Source organism: Oncorhynchus clarkii, unplaced genomic scaffold, assembly GCF_045791955.1.
Source record: "Oncorhynchus clarkii lewisi isolate Uvic-CL-2024 unplaced genomic scaffold, UVic_Ocla_1.0 unplaced_contig_5436_pilon_pilon, whole genome shotgun sequence".
Taxonomy (NCBI): domain Eukaryota; kingdom Metazoa; phylum Chordata; class Actinopteri; order Salmoniformes; family Salmonidae; genus Oncorhynchus; species Oncorhynchus clarkii.
This window is the reverse complement of record NW_027260957.1, coordinates 44,378-59,610: the sequence shown is the minus strand read 5'-3', so window position 1 is coordinate 59,610 and position 15,233 is coordinate 44,378. Positions and strand designations below refer to the sequence as shown.

General features: G+C 44.1%; 1 protein-coding gene across 1 annotated transcript in view; it reads left to right on the top strand.

The window, feature by feature from the left end:
- The window catches only part of LOC139402660 (uncharacterized), a 28,367-nt gene that overhangs the window by 11,428 nt on the left and 1,706 nt on the right, over positions 1-15,233 (top strand). The window contains exons 4-7 of the mRNA XM_071146547.1: positions 2,886-3,037; positions 3,771-3,988; positions 6,249-6,386; positions 6,618-6,757. Coding sequence (XP_071002648.1) covers positions 2,886-3,037; positions 3,771-3,988; positions 6,249-6,386; positions 6,618-6,757 — 648 coding nt within the window. The remainder of the gene's footprint in view (positions 1-2,885; positions 3,038-3,770; positions 3,989-6,248; positions 6,387-6,617; positions 6,758-15,233) is intronic.

Sequence of the window (15,233 nt, the reverse complement as noted above, 5' to 3'; positions counted from 1 at the left end):
AGAGAACATCCCTGGTCATCCCTAATGCCTCTGATCTGACAGACTCACTAAACAGAGAACATCCCTGGTCATCCCTAATGCCTCTGATCTGGTGGACTCACTAAACAGAGAACATCCCTGGTCATCCCTACTGCCTCTGATCTGACAGACTCACTAAACAGAGAACATCCCTGGTCATCTCTACTGCCTCTGATCTGGCAGACTCACTAAACAGAGAACATCCCTGGTCATCCCTACTGCCTCTGATCTGGCAGACTCACTAAACAGAGAACATCCCTGGTCATCCCTACTGCCTCTGATCTGGCAGACTCACTAAACAGAGAACATCCCTGGTCATCCCTACTGCCTCTGATCTGGTGGACTCACTAAACAGAGAACATCCCTGGTCATCTCTACTGCATCTGATCTGGCAGACTCACTAAACAGAGAACATCCCTGGTCATCCCTACTGCCTCTGATCTGGCAGACTCACTAAACAGAGAACATCCCTGGTCATCCCTACTGCCTCTGATCTGGTGGACTCACTAAACAGAGAACATCCCTGGTCATCCCTACTGCCTCTGATCTGGCAGACTCACTAAACAGAGAACATCCCTGGTCATCCCTACTGCCTCTGATCTGGTGGACTCACTAAACAGAGAACATCCCTGGTCATCCCTACTGCCTCTGATCTGGCAGACTCACTAAACAGAGAACATCCCTGGTCATCCCTACTGCCTCTGATCTGGCAGACTCACTAAACAGAGAACATCCCTGGTCATCCCTACTGCCTCTGATCTGACAGACTCACTAAACAGAGAACATCCCTGGTCATCCCTACTGCCTCTGATCTGGCAGACTCACTAAACAGAGAACATCCCTGGTCATCCCTACTGCCTCTGATCTGGTGGACTCACTAAACAGAGAACATCCCTGGTCATCCCTAATGCCTCTGATCTGGCAGACTCACTAAACACACGTGCTTTGTTTCTACATTATGTCTGAATGTTGGAGATAACCCCTGGCTATCCATAAATGTAAAAAACTAATTGATTTGCAATGACTCCAGTCATATTGTCATTTCAACATATTTATTGTATAAAATGGTAGGCTACAGTAGCCTACATAGGCATTTTAAAAGTAGCCCAAAAAACCTGCAACCAATACGTTTTACCCATGACATCATTTTCATTGTAGCCCAATTTAGAAGGAAAACGCTGATGGTAGAGGGCTGATGGTAGAGGGCTGATGGTAGAGGGCTGATGGTAGAGGGCTGATGGTAGAGGGCTGATGGTAGAGGGCTGATGGTAGAGGGCGGCTTGATCATTTTCATAACAATGGTGTGACTGAGGTGCAACCTGTGAATAAGATATTTACCAGAAGTGACTAACATTGATTGATGTTTTGAGTCACCGTTTGAACCCATTAATCTGAATATTAGTCAGAGAGAGAGAGAGAGCGAGCGACAGGGGAATTTTGTCAGACCTGGGCCCTGACAGTAAATCTCAGTAAGACAAAAAATAATGGTGTTCCAAAAAAGGTCCAGTCGCCAGGACCACAAATATAAATTCCATCTAGACACTGTTGCCCTAGAGCACACAGGAAACTATACATACCTCGACTTAATCATCAGGACCACAGGTCACTTCCACAAAGCTGTGAACGATCTGAGAGACGAGGCGAGGAACGTGTGCCATCAAAGGGAACATAAAATTCAACATACCAATTAGGATTTGGCTAAAAATACTTGAATCAGTTATAGAACCCATTACCCTTTATGGTTGAGAGGTCTGGGGTCTGCTCACCAACCAAGAATTCATAAAATGGGACAAGCACCAAATTCAGACTCTGTATGCTTAATTCTGCAAAACTATCCTCAGTGTACAACATAAAACACCAAATAATGCCTGCAGAGCAGAATTAGGCCGATACCCGCTAATGATCAAAATTCAGAAAAAAGCAATGAAAAGGATACAAAGCAAACCACTACAGAGAGAAGAGTCCCCTAAGCAAGCTGGTCCTGGGGCTCTGTTCACAAACCCACCCCACAGAGCCCCAGGACAGCAACACAATTAGACCCAACCAAATCATCAGACAACAAAAAGATAATTACTTGACACATTGGAAATAATTAACAAAAAAACTGGGCAAACTAGAATGCTATTTGGCCCAAAACGGAGAGTACACAGTGGCAGAATACCTGACCACTGTGACTGACCCAAACTTAAGGAAAGCTTTGTACAGACTCCGTTAACATAGCCTTGCTATTGAGAAAGGCCGCCGTAGGCATACCTGGCTCTCAAGAGAAGACAGGCTATGTTCACACTGCCCACAAAATGAGGTGAAAACTGAGCTGCACTTCCTAACCTCCTGCCAAATGTATGACCATATTAGAGACACCCTCAGATTGTACAGAACCATAAAGATTTTTGAAATCAAACCCAATGTTGATAAACTCCCAAATCTACTGGGTGAAATACCACAGTGTGACATCACAGCAGCAAGATGTGTGACCTGTTGCCACAAGAAAAGGGCAACCAGTGAAGAACAAACACCATTGTAAATACAACCCATATTTATGCTTATTTATTTCCCTTTTGTACTTGAACTATTTGCATAACATTACAACACTGTATACAGACATCATGACTTTTTAAATGTCTTTATACTTTTGGAACTATTGTGAGTGTGATGTAAATGTTTTATTGTTTATTTTAATTGTATCTATTTCACTTGCTTTGGCAATGTAAACATATGTTTCCCATGTTAATGAAGTCCCTTAAATTGACAGCGGTGATGCCGTTGTTTATGGTGCACAGGTTTCTTCACCTCTCCAGGGAGGAAGAGGAAGGACATCAGTGTTGTTATTCAGATAAGTATTGTCTGTTATCTTCCCATCTCTCTAGACTGTCCACCAAGCCAGCAGGGCTCCTCCACCAGAGAGATGCCCAGAGGATGGGGCTGAGGCCAGGGCTCTCCACCCGGTCTCCAAGGAGAACACCATACTCAGCTTCAGCCTGGAGATGAGACGAGAGGATGACCTGGACGACCTGGAGAGGTGGGCTCAGTCAGTCAGTCAGTCAGTCAGTATCACTCAATCAGTCAGTATCACTCAATCACTCAATCAGTCAGTCAATCATCCATTAACTGTTTTTTGTACATAGTCCCCACATTTTAGGGGGCCAAAAGTATTGGGACAAATTTACTAAACTTTTTACTACTTTAATACATATTTAAGTATGTGGTCCCATATTCACAGCACGTAATGATTTACATGAAACTTGTGACTCTACAAATTTGTTGGATGCATTTGCTGTTTGTTTTGGTAGTTTTTTTAGATGACTTTGTGCCCAGTAGAAATGAATAGTAAATAATAGATTAGCTGTATTAAAGCTGACAGTCATTGTATCATCTAAAATCCAAAGTGCTGGAGTACAGAGTCAAACTCCCCCAAAAAATATGTTACACTCCAATATTTTTAGAGCTCACTGTATATTCCTGGAATGTGTGTTGACACGCATATTATATTTAGTGTAGAATGTAATTTAATGTTTCCCAAACCCCGAGCACGTTTAGGTTTCTGCCGTAGCATAACACAGCTGATTCAAATACCCAACTCATCGTCAAGCTTTCATTATTTGAATCAGCTGTGTAGTGCTGGGGTAAAAACCAAAGCGTTCACCCAGGGGGCCCCGGGACCTAGTTTGGGGAAACCCTGTTTTAATGGACCGCTGGCCTCACACGAATCTCCATATAAAATGTATAACGTCATGTATCGTCCCTGAACAAAGTGACTCCTACCGCCCCATGGAAGACCTCACAGAAGAGGATGTCAACAAAGCCGATGGGGAGGTTGATGATCTGTTCCTGGTTGCCATGACGAACACCAGAATCTCTGTGGTGAGGGGGCGTGGCTGCGGTGACGGGAGCTCTTGTCACAACTGTGGCAAGTCGGATTGTAACTTCAACGAGGTTGTCATGGTCGCAGAGTCCAGCAAAGTCACCTTGGGTAAGTTTTAATAATATGTATTTGTAAGCAGTGGGGGCAGTTCCCAGCACACTTGTATTTTTGACTTTTAATTGATAGGACAGTGAGTAGAGGGGACAGGAAAGACAGGAGAAGATTGTGTTCAATAGATAGTGGGATGGTTTCGTACCCAGGCAGACACGATACATGAGCACTGGGGAGTGGCAGCATATAACCACAAGCTAGACCACAGCAGGCCACCCTTCATTTTCATCTAACCAGGGTGTACCCTGGGTATGTTCTGGTGCTGACTTCAGAAGATTCAACCCGTCTGGTTGGTAAGTAGGCTGTTCCTTTTATTAACAGTATCGGTACTGCCAACCGACCAGTGCTTCTGGAGCATTTTATTCTACTGTTGTAACTGGTTTTTGCCTGGCATTTAAGAAGACATTGTATGGTGACAACAGATACTTTCTGGTACTTACTGAACTCTACCTGGTTCCAAATCGTGGCTAGTGGTGCTTATAGAAGCTATATTTTATTACAGTATAATTACAATGTATTTAACTCTAACTGGTTCCAAATCGTGGCTAGTGGTGCTTGTAGAAGCTATATTTTATTACAGTATAATTACAATGTATTTAACTCTAACTGGTTCCAAATCGTGGCTAGTGGTGCTTATAGAAGCTATATTTTATTACAGTATAATTACAATGTATTTAACTCTAACTGGTTCCAAATCGTGGCTAGTGGTGCTTATAGAAGCTATATTTTATTACAGTATAATTACAATGTATTTAACTCTAACTGGTTCCAAATCGTGGCTAGTGGTGCTTATAGAAGCTATATTTTATTACAGTATAATTACAATGTATTTAACTCTAACTGGTTCCAAATCGTGGCTAGTGGTGCTTATAGAAGCTATATTTTATTACAGTATAATTACAATGTATTTAACTCTAACTGGTTCCAAATCGTGGCTAGTGGTGCTTATAGAAGCTATATTTTATTACAGTATAATTACAATGTATTTAACTCTAACTGGTTCCAAATCGTGGCTAGTGGTGCTTATAGAAGCTATATTTTATTTTCATATTTATTACTGTGAATGAACCATTTAATCACATAATTTCTGAGTAAATACAGGTTATTTTGTGTAATGTAAAATACACTTCCCTCATTACTGGCTCCCATGACCTTTCCGACAGAGAAGTGAAACCCTGGTCATGAATACCATATCACAATCACCATGTCCACGTATTTATAAACTAGACTGGATCCCTTCCACTCCTCCACATAGTTATAAACTAGACTGGATCCCTTCCACATAGTTATAAACTAGACTGGATCCCTACCACATAGTTATAAACTAGACTGGATCCCTTCCACATAGTTATAAACTAGACTGGATCCCTTCCACATCTCCTCCACGTAGTTATAAACTAGACTGGACCACTTCCACATCTCCTCCACATAGTTATAAACTAGACTGGACCTCTTCCACATCTCCTCCACATAGTTATAAACTAGACTGGATCCCTTCCACTCCTCCACATAGTTATAAACTAGACTGGATCCCTTCCACATCTCCTCCACATAGTTATAAACTAGACTGGATCCCTTCCACATCTCCTCCACATAGTTATAAACTAGACTGGTTCCCTTCCACATCTCCTCCACATAGTTATAAACTAGACTGGATCCCGTCCACATCTCCTCCACATAGTTATAAACTAGACTGGATCCCTTCCACATCTCCTCCACATAGTTATAAACTAGACTGGATCCCTTCCACATCTCCTCCACATAGTTATAAACTAGACTGGATTCCTTCCACATCTCCTCCACATAGTTATAAACTAGACTGGATCCTTTCCACATCTCCTCCACATAGTTATAAACTAGACTGGATCCCTTCCACGTATTTATAAACTAGACTGGATCCCTTCCACATCTCCTCCACATAGTTATAAACTAGACTGGATCCCGTCCACATCTCCTCCACATAGTTATAAACTAGACTGGATCCCGTCCACATCTCCTCCACATAGTTATAAACTAGACTGGATCCCGTCCACATCTCCTCCACATAGTTATAAACTAGACTGCATCCCTTCCACATCTCCTCCACTCTCAGCACCATGGGATTATTTCATTGTGCTGCTTCACCAATGCTCTGCCATGGGTCCCAAACAATGACGTCATCCAAACGAAGAGCTTGTTGAGGTGTGCTTCCTCATCTTCTTCATTGTATTTTCTGATGACCGTTTTGTGTGTTTTGTTTCTCTCTCTTTGTGTTCAGTGTCACGGGGAATGGGCAACTTGGAGAAAGTACAACAGTTGGACAACCTCTTTATTGAAAACTATTTATGCCGCATGTACCTTCGGCGTAGACTGACACGTATGATGTGGAGTATTCCTAGTTTGTCAGCAACTCCAGGTTTGTTATAAAACATTGTGTTTTTGTATTATGTCGTCGATTTTCTTATTCTTTTATCATAATAACAATTATAAAACTGTTTATTAAACGTTGCCATGGCAATTAGTGTACAAATATTAACTTGATGATGGACAGTCTGGACTACAGACTGCGAACGCTAACTTTATCCCAATGTTTTTTGTTACTATGGTAATAACTGATTACTGATTTTTGTTTATTGATTTATTCCAGAGAAGATCACCATCTATCACTACAAGTCTGACTGTGTGGACGGAGAGTTTCGGGGGGTCCCTGTGGTGCTCAACTTCACCAGCTCTAACTGTTTCCTCAAGTGTGTTAAGGACGGAGAGCGAGTCTCTCTCTGTGTTGGGGTGAGCACATACCCTTCTGCTTTCTGCTGCTAAGACTAATGTTAGCAAGGCCCTGACAAACCAAACTATAAAAGGAGAGTATCAAGTTGGGTTCTCATACTGTATTTATTGCAGGGCAGCAAAACAGTACAACAGACTCTCAATACTACTTCCCTAAAGAGAGAATATTTTTTACAGATACACAAATAACTCCTCACAAGGTCACAGCATACACTGACTATACCCTGACTATACCCTGACTATACCCTGACTATACCCCGACTATACCCCGACTATACCCCGACTATACCCCGACTATACCCCGACTATACCCTGACTATACACTGACTATACCCCGACTATACCCCGACTATACCCCGACTATACCCCGACTATACCCCGACTATACCCTGACTATACCGAACATTAGGAACACCTTTCTAATACTGAGTTGCACCCCCAGTCCCCCCCCTTTGCCCTCAGAACAGCCTCAATTTGTCGGGGCATGGACTCAACAAGGTGTCAAAAGCGGGGTTAGGTGGTTCAAGGCCTTCTAATATACATTGGGGTCAGGTGGTTCAAGGCCTTCTAATATACATTGGGGTCAGGTGGTTCAAGGCCCTCTAATAGACATTGGGGTCAGGTGGTTCAAGGCCCTCTAATATACATTGGGGTTAGGTGGTTCAAGGCTCTCTAATAGACATTGGGGTCAGGTGGTTCAAGGCCCTCTAATAGACATTGGGGTCAGGTGGTTCAAGGCCCTCTAATAGACATTGGGGTCAGGTGGTTCAAGGCCTTCTAATATACATTGGGGTCAGGTGGTTCAAGGCCCTCTAATATACATTGGGGTTAGGTGGTTCAAGGCTCTCTAATAGACATTGGGGTCAGGTGGTTCAAGGCTCTCTAATATACATTGGGGTCAGGTGGTTCAAGGCCTTCTAATATACATTGGGGTCAGGTGGTTCAAGGCCCTCTAATATACATTGGGGTTAGGTGGTTCAAGGCTCTCTAATATACATTGAGGTTAGGTGGTTCAAGGCCCTCTAATAGACATTGGGGTCAGGTGGTTCAAGGCTCTCTAGACATTGGGGTTAGGTGGTTCAAGGCCCTCTAATATACATTGGGGTTAGGTGGTTCAAGGCTCTCTAATAGACATTGGGGTTAGGTGGTTCAAGGCCTTCTAATATACATTGGGGTCAGGTGGTTCAAGGCCCTCTAATAGACATTGGGGTCAGGTGGTTCAAGGCTCTCTAGACATTGGGGTTAGGTGGTTCAAGGCCCTCTAATATACATTGGGGTTAGGTGGTTCAAGGCTCTCTAATAGACATTGGGGTTAGGTGGTTCAAGGCCTTCTAATATACATTGGGGTCAGGTGGTTCAAGGCCCTCTAATAGACATTGGGGTCAGGTGGTTCAAGGCCCTCTAATAGACATTGGGGTCATGTGGTTCAAGGCTCTCTAATAGACATTGGGGTCAGGTGGTTCAAGGCCCTCTAATAGACATTGGGGTCAGGTGGTTCAAGGTCCTCTAATAGACATTGGGGTCAGGTGGTTCAAGGCCCTCTAATAGACATTGCGGTCAGGTGGTTCAAGGCCCTCTAATAGACATTATGGTCAGGTGGTTCAAGGCCCTCTAATAGACATTGGGGTCAGGTGGTTCAAGGCCCTCCAATAGACATTGGGGTCAGGTGGTTCAAGGCCCTCTAATAGACATTGGGGTCAGGTGGTTCAAGGCCCTCCAATAGACATTGGGGTCAGGTGGTTCAAGGCCCTCCAATAGACATTGGGGTCAGGTGGTTCAGGGCCCTCTAATAGACATTGGGGTCAGGTGGTTCAGGGCCCTCTAATAGACATTGGGGTCAGGTGGTTCAAGGCCCTCTAATAGACATTGGGGTCAGGTGGTTCAAGGCCCTCTAATAGACATTGGGGTCAGGTGGTTCAGGGCCCTCTAATAGACATTGGGGTCAGGTGGTTCAGGGCCCTCTAATAGACATTGGGGTCAGGTGGTTCAAGGCCCTCTAATAGACATTGGGGTCAGGTGGTTCAGGGCCCTCTAATAGACATTGCGGTCAGGTATTTCAGGCGAGCTATAGTCCTCTGGCTCCTTATTGTAGTGGTACAAGGTAGGGAGTGACGTCTCGGTCCATCGTCGAAGGGGTCACTTTTACCAGCATTTTCACAATCAGTAGTGACATCATCATACCTGCCCTCTGTACCGCCCGGCACTAGGCAGCACAGACATCGGGTCATAACCCATATGAAAGGTACGGAGCACAACTACAGTCAGTTTACAGGCATTCACCAACAGTGAGTCATCCCAGGATTGTTGTTTACCAGAGGTCAGTCTGTTCACCAGTCCCCCTTTCACTGCTAAAGGAACCAATTGCAGCTTTCACCTTGACATTTTACAGAGGAATGTATAATGGTGGTTAGCCTTCAACTGGGTGATATGGGCACGGCAGACTCAGTCAATTCATGCAACTCAGTGAGTTCTTTAAGGATAGTGGGAATATACAGAACAGGTATGTTCAGTTGTTCTAGGGAAGGTAGCCTAGTGGTTAGTGCATTGGGCCAGTAACCAAAAGGTTGCTATTTTATTTAACCTTTATTTAACTAGGCAAGTCAGTTAAGAACACATTCTTATTTACAATGACAGCCTAGGAACAGTGGGTTTACTGCCTGTTCAGGAGCAGAACGACAGATTTGTACCTTGGCTACCCTGCCGCTAGATCGAATCCCTGAGCTGCCAAGGTAAAAATCTGTCGTTCTGCCCCTGAACAAGGCAGTTAACCCACTGTTCCTAGGCTGTCATTGTAAATAAGAATTTGTTCTTAACTGACTTGCCTGGTTAAACAAAGGTTAAATAAAAAATGTGTCGTCGTTGGGAAAAGAGAACTTCAACACCGTAATCAATAGGGACTTGACATGTCTGCTCTGTGTTCATTACCAGCTGAGGGGCTCTCCCATGTCCAAGATACAGCTGAGATGAGTTCCTTCATGAGAGACAGCTGGTGGTTTGAAATAGAACACTGGATGTCAGACCGTGTGGTTATAGCATCTGGTCATGAGTAGCGTTGCTGAAAGGTACAGGAGTGATTAGAGTCAAGCCCTCCTCTGTGACCACTTCCCCAGGAGTCTATCTCCAATAGGAACTTCTACCATAGACTCCCTCAGCAGCCTCCACTATCTCCAATAGGAACTTCTACCATAGACTCCCTCAGCAGCCTCCACTATCTCCAATAGGAACTTCTACCATAGACTCCCTCAGCAGCCTCCACTATCTCCAGTAGGAACTTCTGCTGAGGGGAGAACGGCTCATAACAATGGCTGGAACGGAGCAAACGGAATGTGTGTTTTAAATGTATTTACACTTTATTTATTGAACCTTTATTTAACTGGGCAAGTTAGTTAAGAACAAATTCTTATTTACAATGACAGCCTACCCCAGCCAAACCCGGACGACGCTGAGCCAATTGTGCGCCGCACTATACTATATATTACCCCCCCGTGCCTTATTGCTTAAATATACCACGGCTGTCAGACAATTAGAACCACCCAGTTTATAATTGTCCGTGTCATACGTGGTAACAGACCACGATCACTTGCTGCGTCACAACTGAAGAGAATGGCGGTGTTAACAGTTTTAGCATTTTTCACATTTTTAAAATAATAATTTTACCCCCTTTTTATCCCCAATTTCAGGGAATGCAATTGTTGTTAGTAGTTACTATCTTGTCTCATCGCTACAACTCCCGTACGGCTCAGGAGAGACGAAGGTCGAAAGTCATGCGTCCTCCGAAACACAACCCAACCAAGCCGCACTGCTTCTTAACACAGTGTGCAAGCCAGCCACACCAATGTGTCGGAGGAAACACCGTGCACCTGGCAACCTTGGTTGACGCGCGCTGGTGTGCGATGAGACAAGGATATCCCTACTGGCCAAGCCCTCCCTAACCCGGACGACGCTAGGCCAATTGTGCGTCATCAAACTCACAGGAGAAAGACAAGTCCTCCGTTTGGTTTTCAATCACACATCAAACTCACAGGAGAAAGACAAGTCCTCCGTTTGGTTTTCAATCACACATCCAACTCGCAGTTCATCTGTTTATCAGTCATAAATTCCGGGCCCTGGTCACTTTCCAGGTGCCCAGGCACTCCCCATCTGGGAATATAGTCTCTCAACAGGGTTTTAGCTTCGGTGGTAGCAACATTCCTCCTAGTGGGGGGGGGGCGACTTCAACCCACTTGGAGAACGTATCTAATACAAACAATATTTTTGACCCTTCACTTGGTGGTAAACAGATGACATTGATTTGAAGCTTTCCAAAGGGTTCCCATGGTAGTGATCTGGTTCCCATCCCAGTAACTGGAGTGGTTGTTTTCATGTTGTGTTTCAGATCTTTTTAACCATTTTGTTTTTGCAAATTGGGCCAAATTTGGGACAATACCATTCTTTCCTACACATTCCTAACATCTCTCCTTGGACTCATGCGTCGTTCCATGATACTATACGTATGTGTGCAAGATGGGGAAGTAGTATGAGTGGCGTGCGGCCGTCTGGGGGGCGCCAGACGTCGTCGTCGTCGGGTTTTCAGCCTGAAGACATCAAACACCACTTTTCAACGGTATCAGCATTGTTTTGCATATTAACAGCATCAGTAGAAGTATGTACAGTCACCATGGGTGAGGGGAGGAGTCACCATGGGTGAGGGGAGGAGTCACCATGGGTGAGGGGAGGAGTCACCATGGGTGAGGGGAGGAGTCGGAACCATGGGTGAGGGGAGGAGTCGGAACCATGGGTGAGGGGAGGAGTCGGAACCATGGGTGAGGGGAGGAGTCGGAACCGTGGGTGAGGGGAGGAGTCGGAACCGTGGGTGAGGGGAGGAGTCGGAACCGTGGGTGAGGGGAGGAGTCGGAACCGTGGGTGAGGGGAGGAGTCGGAACCGTGGGTGAGGGGAGGAGGAGGAACCATGGCCGCTGCTGCTTTCGCAGCCATGTCAGCGCTGGCATCCCCTTTCGTAACAGAATTGGCCCTAAAAGTGGGCGGCACATTTAATAATGGCACCAGCGTTGGGTAACGCCGCCGCTCCTAACAATGCCGCTACCGTCGTGTTTAACAACGTCATAAACCCACGCCGTTTCCACAACCTCCTGAAGTCCTGGCAAACACCACATGCATACCTTGAATCAGTATAGATTGTCACCTTCTTACGCCTCCATCACACCGACGGCGTCATGACGTTTTGGTACATCAGAAGTACATTCATTTCCAATGGAACGCTGCGTTTGCCTTGCTGCAGTGCGTTGCAGTGCGTTCTGTGTGGTGGTGTATGTTGGTGTAAAACTGCATGTGTAGACGACTTGACAGAAGTGGTAGCAGAAGGGGAATGTTGAATTGTTGTTGCACACATCCAGATGATGCTGCGTACCTTTTTGCGTAATAACGCTGATGGTGAAGATCGAGGCACCATCCCTCTGTCAGCATCAACGCGTGTGTCAGCGTCGTAACCCCTCTGCCAACTGTGCTGAGGTACCAGGATGTAACGGAGCAGACCCTAGCCGTGTGTGGTCTGTGACTACCGCGGGCCCCGCCCATCTATTTCCCATTTGGTCCAGGTAGGATGACCCATCTGAATATGACACTAAGTCAGCATTTAACAGAGGCACGTCACACAAGTCCTGGTTGGCAGTGACGTTGTCACCATCACGTCTAGACAGCAGGGATGGATGGTGTCGTTGGGATAGGTAGGAGAGTTGCGGGGTTTAGCCTAGCACATTTCACTACATGTCCCCTGACAGCAGTTTCGCTTCCCAACCGGTGAACCTGGTCGACGTCACCTGGTTAGTTTTCCCCTACTACGGAGCGTGTTCTGTCGGGGTTGGATGAGGTCTTGAATTTGAGATCTTTGTGACTCCAGTTCCTCATCTAGTTGATGCATGTTGTGTTTGAGATTCAACCACTGAAGTCTGGTGTTTTCAAATTAGCCAAACTGGAAAATAATGTTAATGTCAGGAGGCATTGGTCACGGTCCCGACCGTGTTTCATTTCAAATGACTTTTTGTGGCGGCGTTTGATTCTTGCTCGGTCCAGGGAACCACCCTTTGGCCAGATGGTGTCCGTGAACTTGTGATTTAGGAAAGTACTCCATTTACTCATCTTGAGAGAACTCCTACAACTCTGAGCTACTTGGTAGTCCAGAGACCATTTGTCTTCAGTCTCAACAGCCTGCTCTTTACAATTAAGAGGCTCCCATATTTTTTTAACAGATTTTTAAAAATATATATATTTTACAAGTTTGGTGAGATCTTCAGGTGTATTTTCACTATTTCAGTTCAATGAGACCTACAGATGGCACTATATTGTTGGTGAGCGCTTCGGGTATATTTGCATTTTGAAACTCACATAATTTGCATGTATTTAGGTTCAGGTCATAAAATTATTTCTAAACAGTATAATAAAGGGATATTTACCACAGGTCTAGTGCCCAAAATACACAGTAATACTTGTTAAACTCATAATCTGACATGTATTACCTTGAGTTCTCACCCAGATGGACCTTACTTTATCATTCCTGGGTTTAACTTAACACAACATTTAGTCCAGGATCTACTAAACTAACATATGGTCATACCATGGATCATTTAGCTATTGGATGTAGAGTTTTAGGACCCCTAAAATAAAATAAAAATGCATATATTTGACTAGGGTTAGAGTTAGCTACTAGGGTTAGCTAATAGGGTTAGGGTTAGCTACTAGGGTTAGCTAATAGGGTTAAGGTTAGCTACTAGGGTTAGCTAATAGGGTTAGGGTTAGCTACTAGGGTTAGCTGTTAGGGTTAGCTACTAGGGTTAGCTGTTAGGGTTAGCTACTAGGGTTAGGGTTAGCTACTAGGGTTAGCTAATAGGGTTAGGGTTAGCTACTAGGGTTAGCTACTAGGGTTAGCTGTTAGGGTTAGCTACTAGGGTTAGGGTTAGCTACTAGGGATAGGGTTAGGGTTAGCTAATAGGGTTAGGGTACTAAGTTAACATATGGAATTGTTTTAAGATGGTCATACCATGGATCATTTAGCTATTGGATGTAGAATTTTAGGACTTCTTTAGGTTTATTTGATAAAATATTGAATTTGTCCTTTACTATTATAGCCCAAAGAAACACATGGACTAACATTCAGAAATGGTCAAAATGACAGTCAAAAAACATCATAAGGAAGAAGGTTTTGATAGTTTTAACCTGTACACGTCCTTTCAGTCTTGTGACAGACTGAAAAGCATCAGGAAGGATGATGAGGAGATCCAGGCGTTTTTGTCTTCTACATGAAGGCTGAAATGAGCAAACAGCGCCGGTTTGAGTCCGCCTACTGCCAGGGCTGGTTCATCCACACTTCTAACGAGACCAAAGTAGTTTTGGGGGAACCCCAGGGGATGACGGGGGACCAGTCATTCTTCTTTGTCATCCATAAATGATGAAGAGTGTTTGTTGTTTCTGCATGTTATGTTTCTCTAGTTTTTTATATACCATCATTTTATAACGTGGTTGTTTTGAAGTGATCTGTCCTATATCAACGAGATGTCAGAAAGCTTAGGAAATATTTTAGTTTTTTTGGACACACATTTAACCCCTTATTTGTGTTGGCACAAAGCTAATTCCGTTCCATTTATTTGTATGAGTTCCCTTCAGACGATTCTCAAAGACTCTTGTGGGGGTCGTAAAGCAAAACGGAGAACACCATCGTGTTTGTGAGAGTCATCTTTCCATAGAGTTAGTTGGCCAAACCGTTCGGATGCTACAGACGTTTTTCGTGCGAGAACTGATTTTCGGGATGGCTCATGGTCTGACAAACACAGCTGGAGCTCGGCCACCTTCCACCGCATACGCAGAAGGGCAACATAGGCGGATGTGGGGGATCGAGACTCAGCCCATGCAAATATCTCTATCTTAAGCTGACGGATTTAGATGGGGATTTTTTAAAATTACGTTCACTAGCTTGACACACAGATGTGCATCAATAGACTCTTAAGGATTAAGACTTTAAGATGTGTTCAATATAATTGCTACTATATGTATTTTTAGTTAACCACTAATTGCATATTTTTCAAATAACTTCATAGTAGTCAGTAAAGGAAATGAGACCAAGGACTATTGTTATTCCCTGTTGTGTTATTGTTGTTCCATGTTGTGTTATTGGTATTCCCTGTTGTGTTATGGTTATTCCCTGTTATTGTTATTCCCTGTTGTGTTATTGGTATTCCCTGTTGTGTTATTGGTATTCCCTGTTGTGTTATTGGTATTCCCTGTTGTGTTATTGGTATTCCCTGTTGTGTTATTGGTATTCCCTGTTGTGTTATTGTTATTCCCTGTTGTGTTATTGTTATTCCCTGTTGTGTTATTGTTATTCCCTGTTGTGTTATTGGTATTCCATGTTGTGTTATTGGTATTCCCTGTTGTGTTATTGGTATTCCCTGTTGTGTTATTGGTATTCCCTGTTGTGTTATTGGTA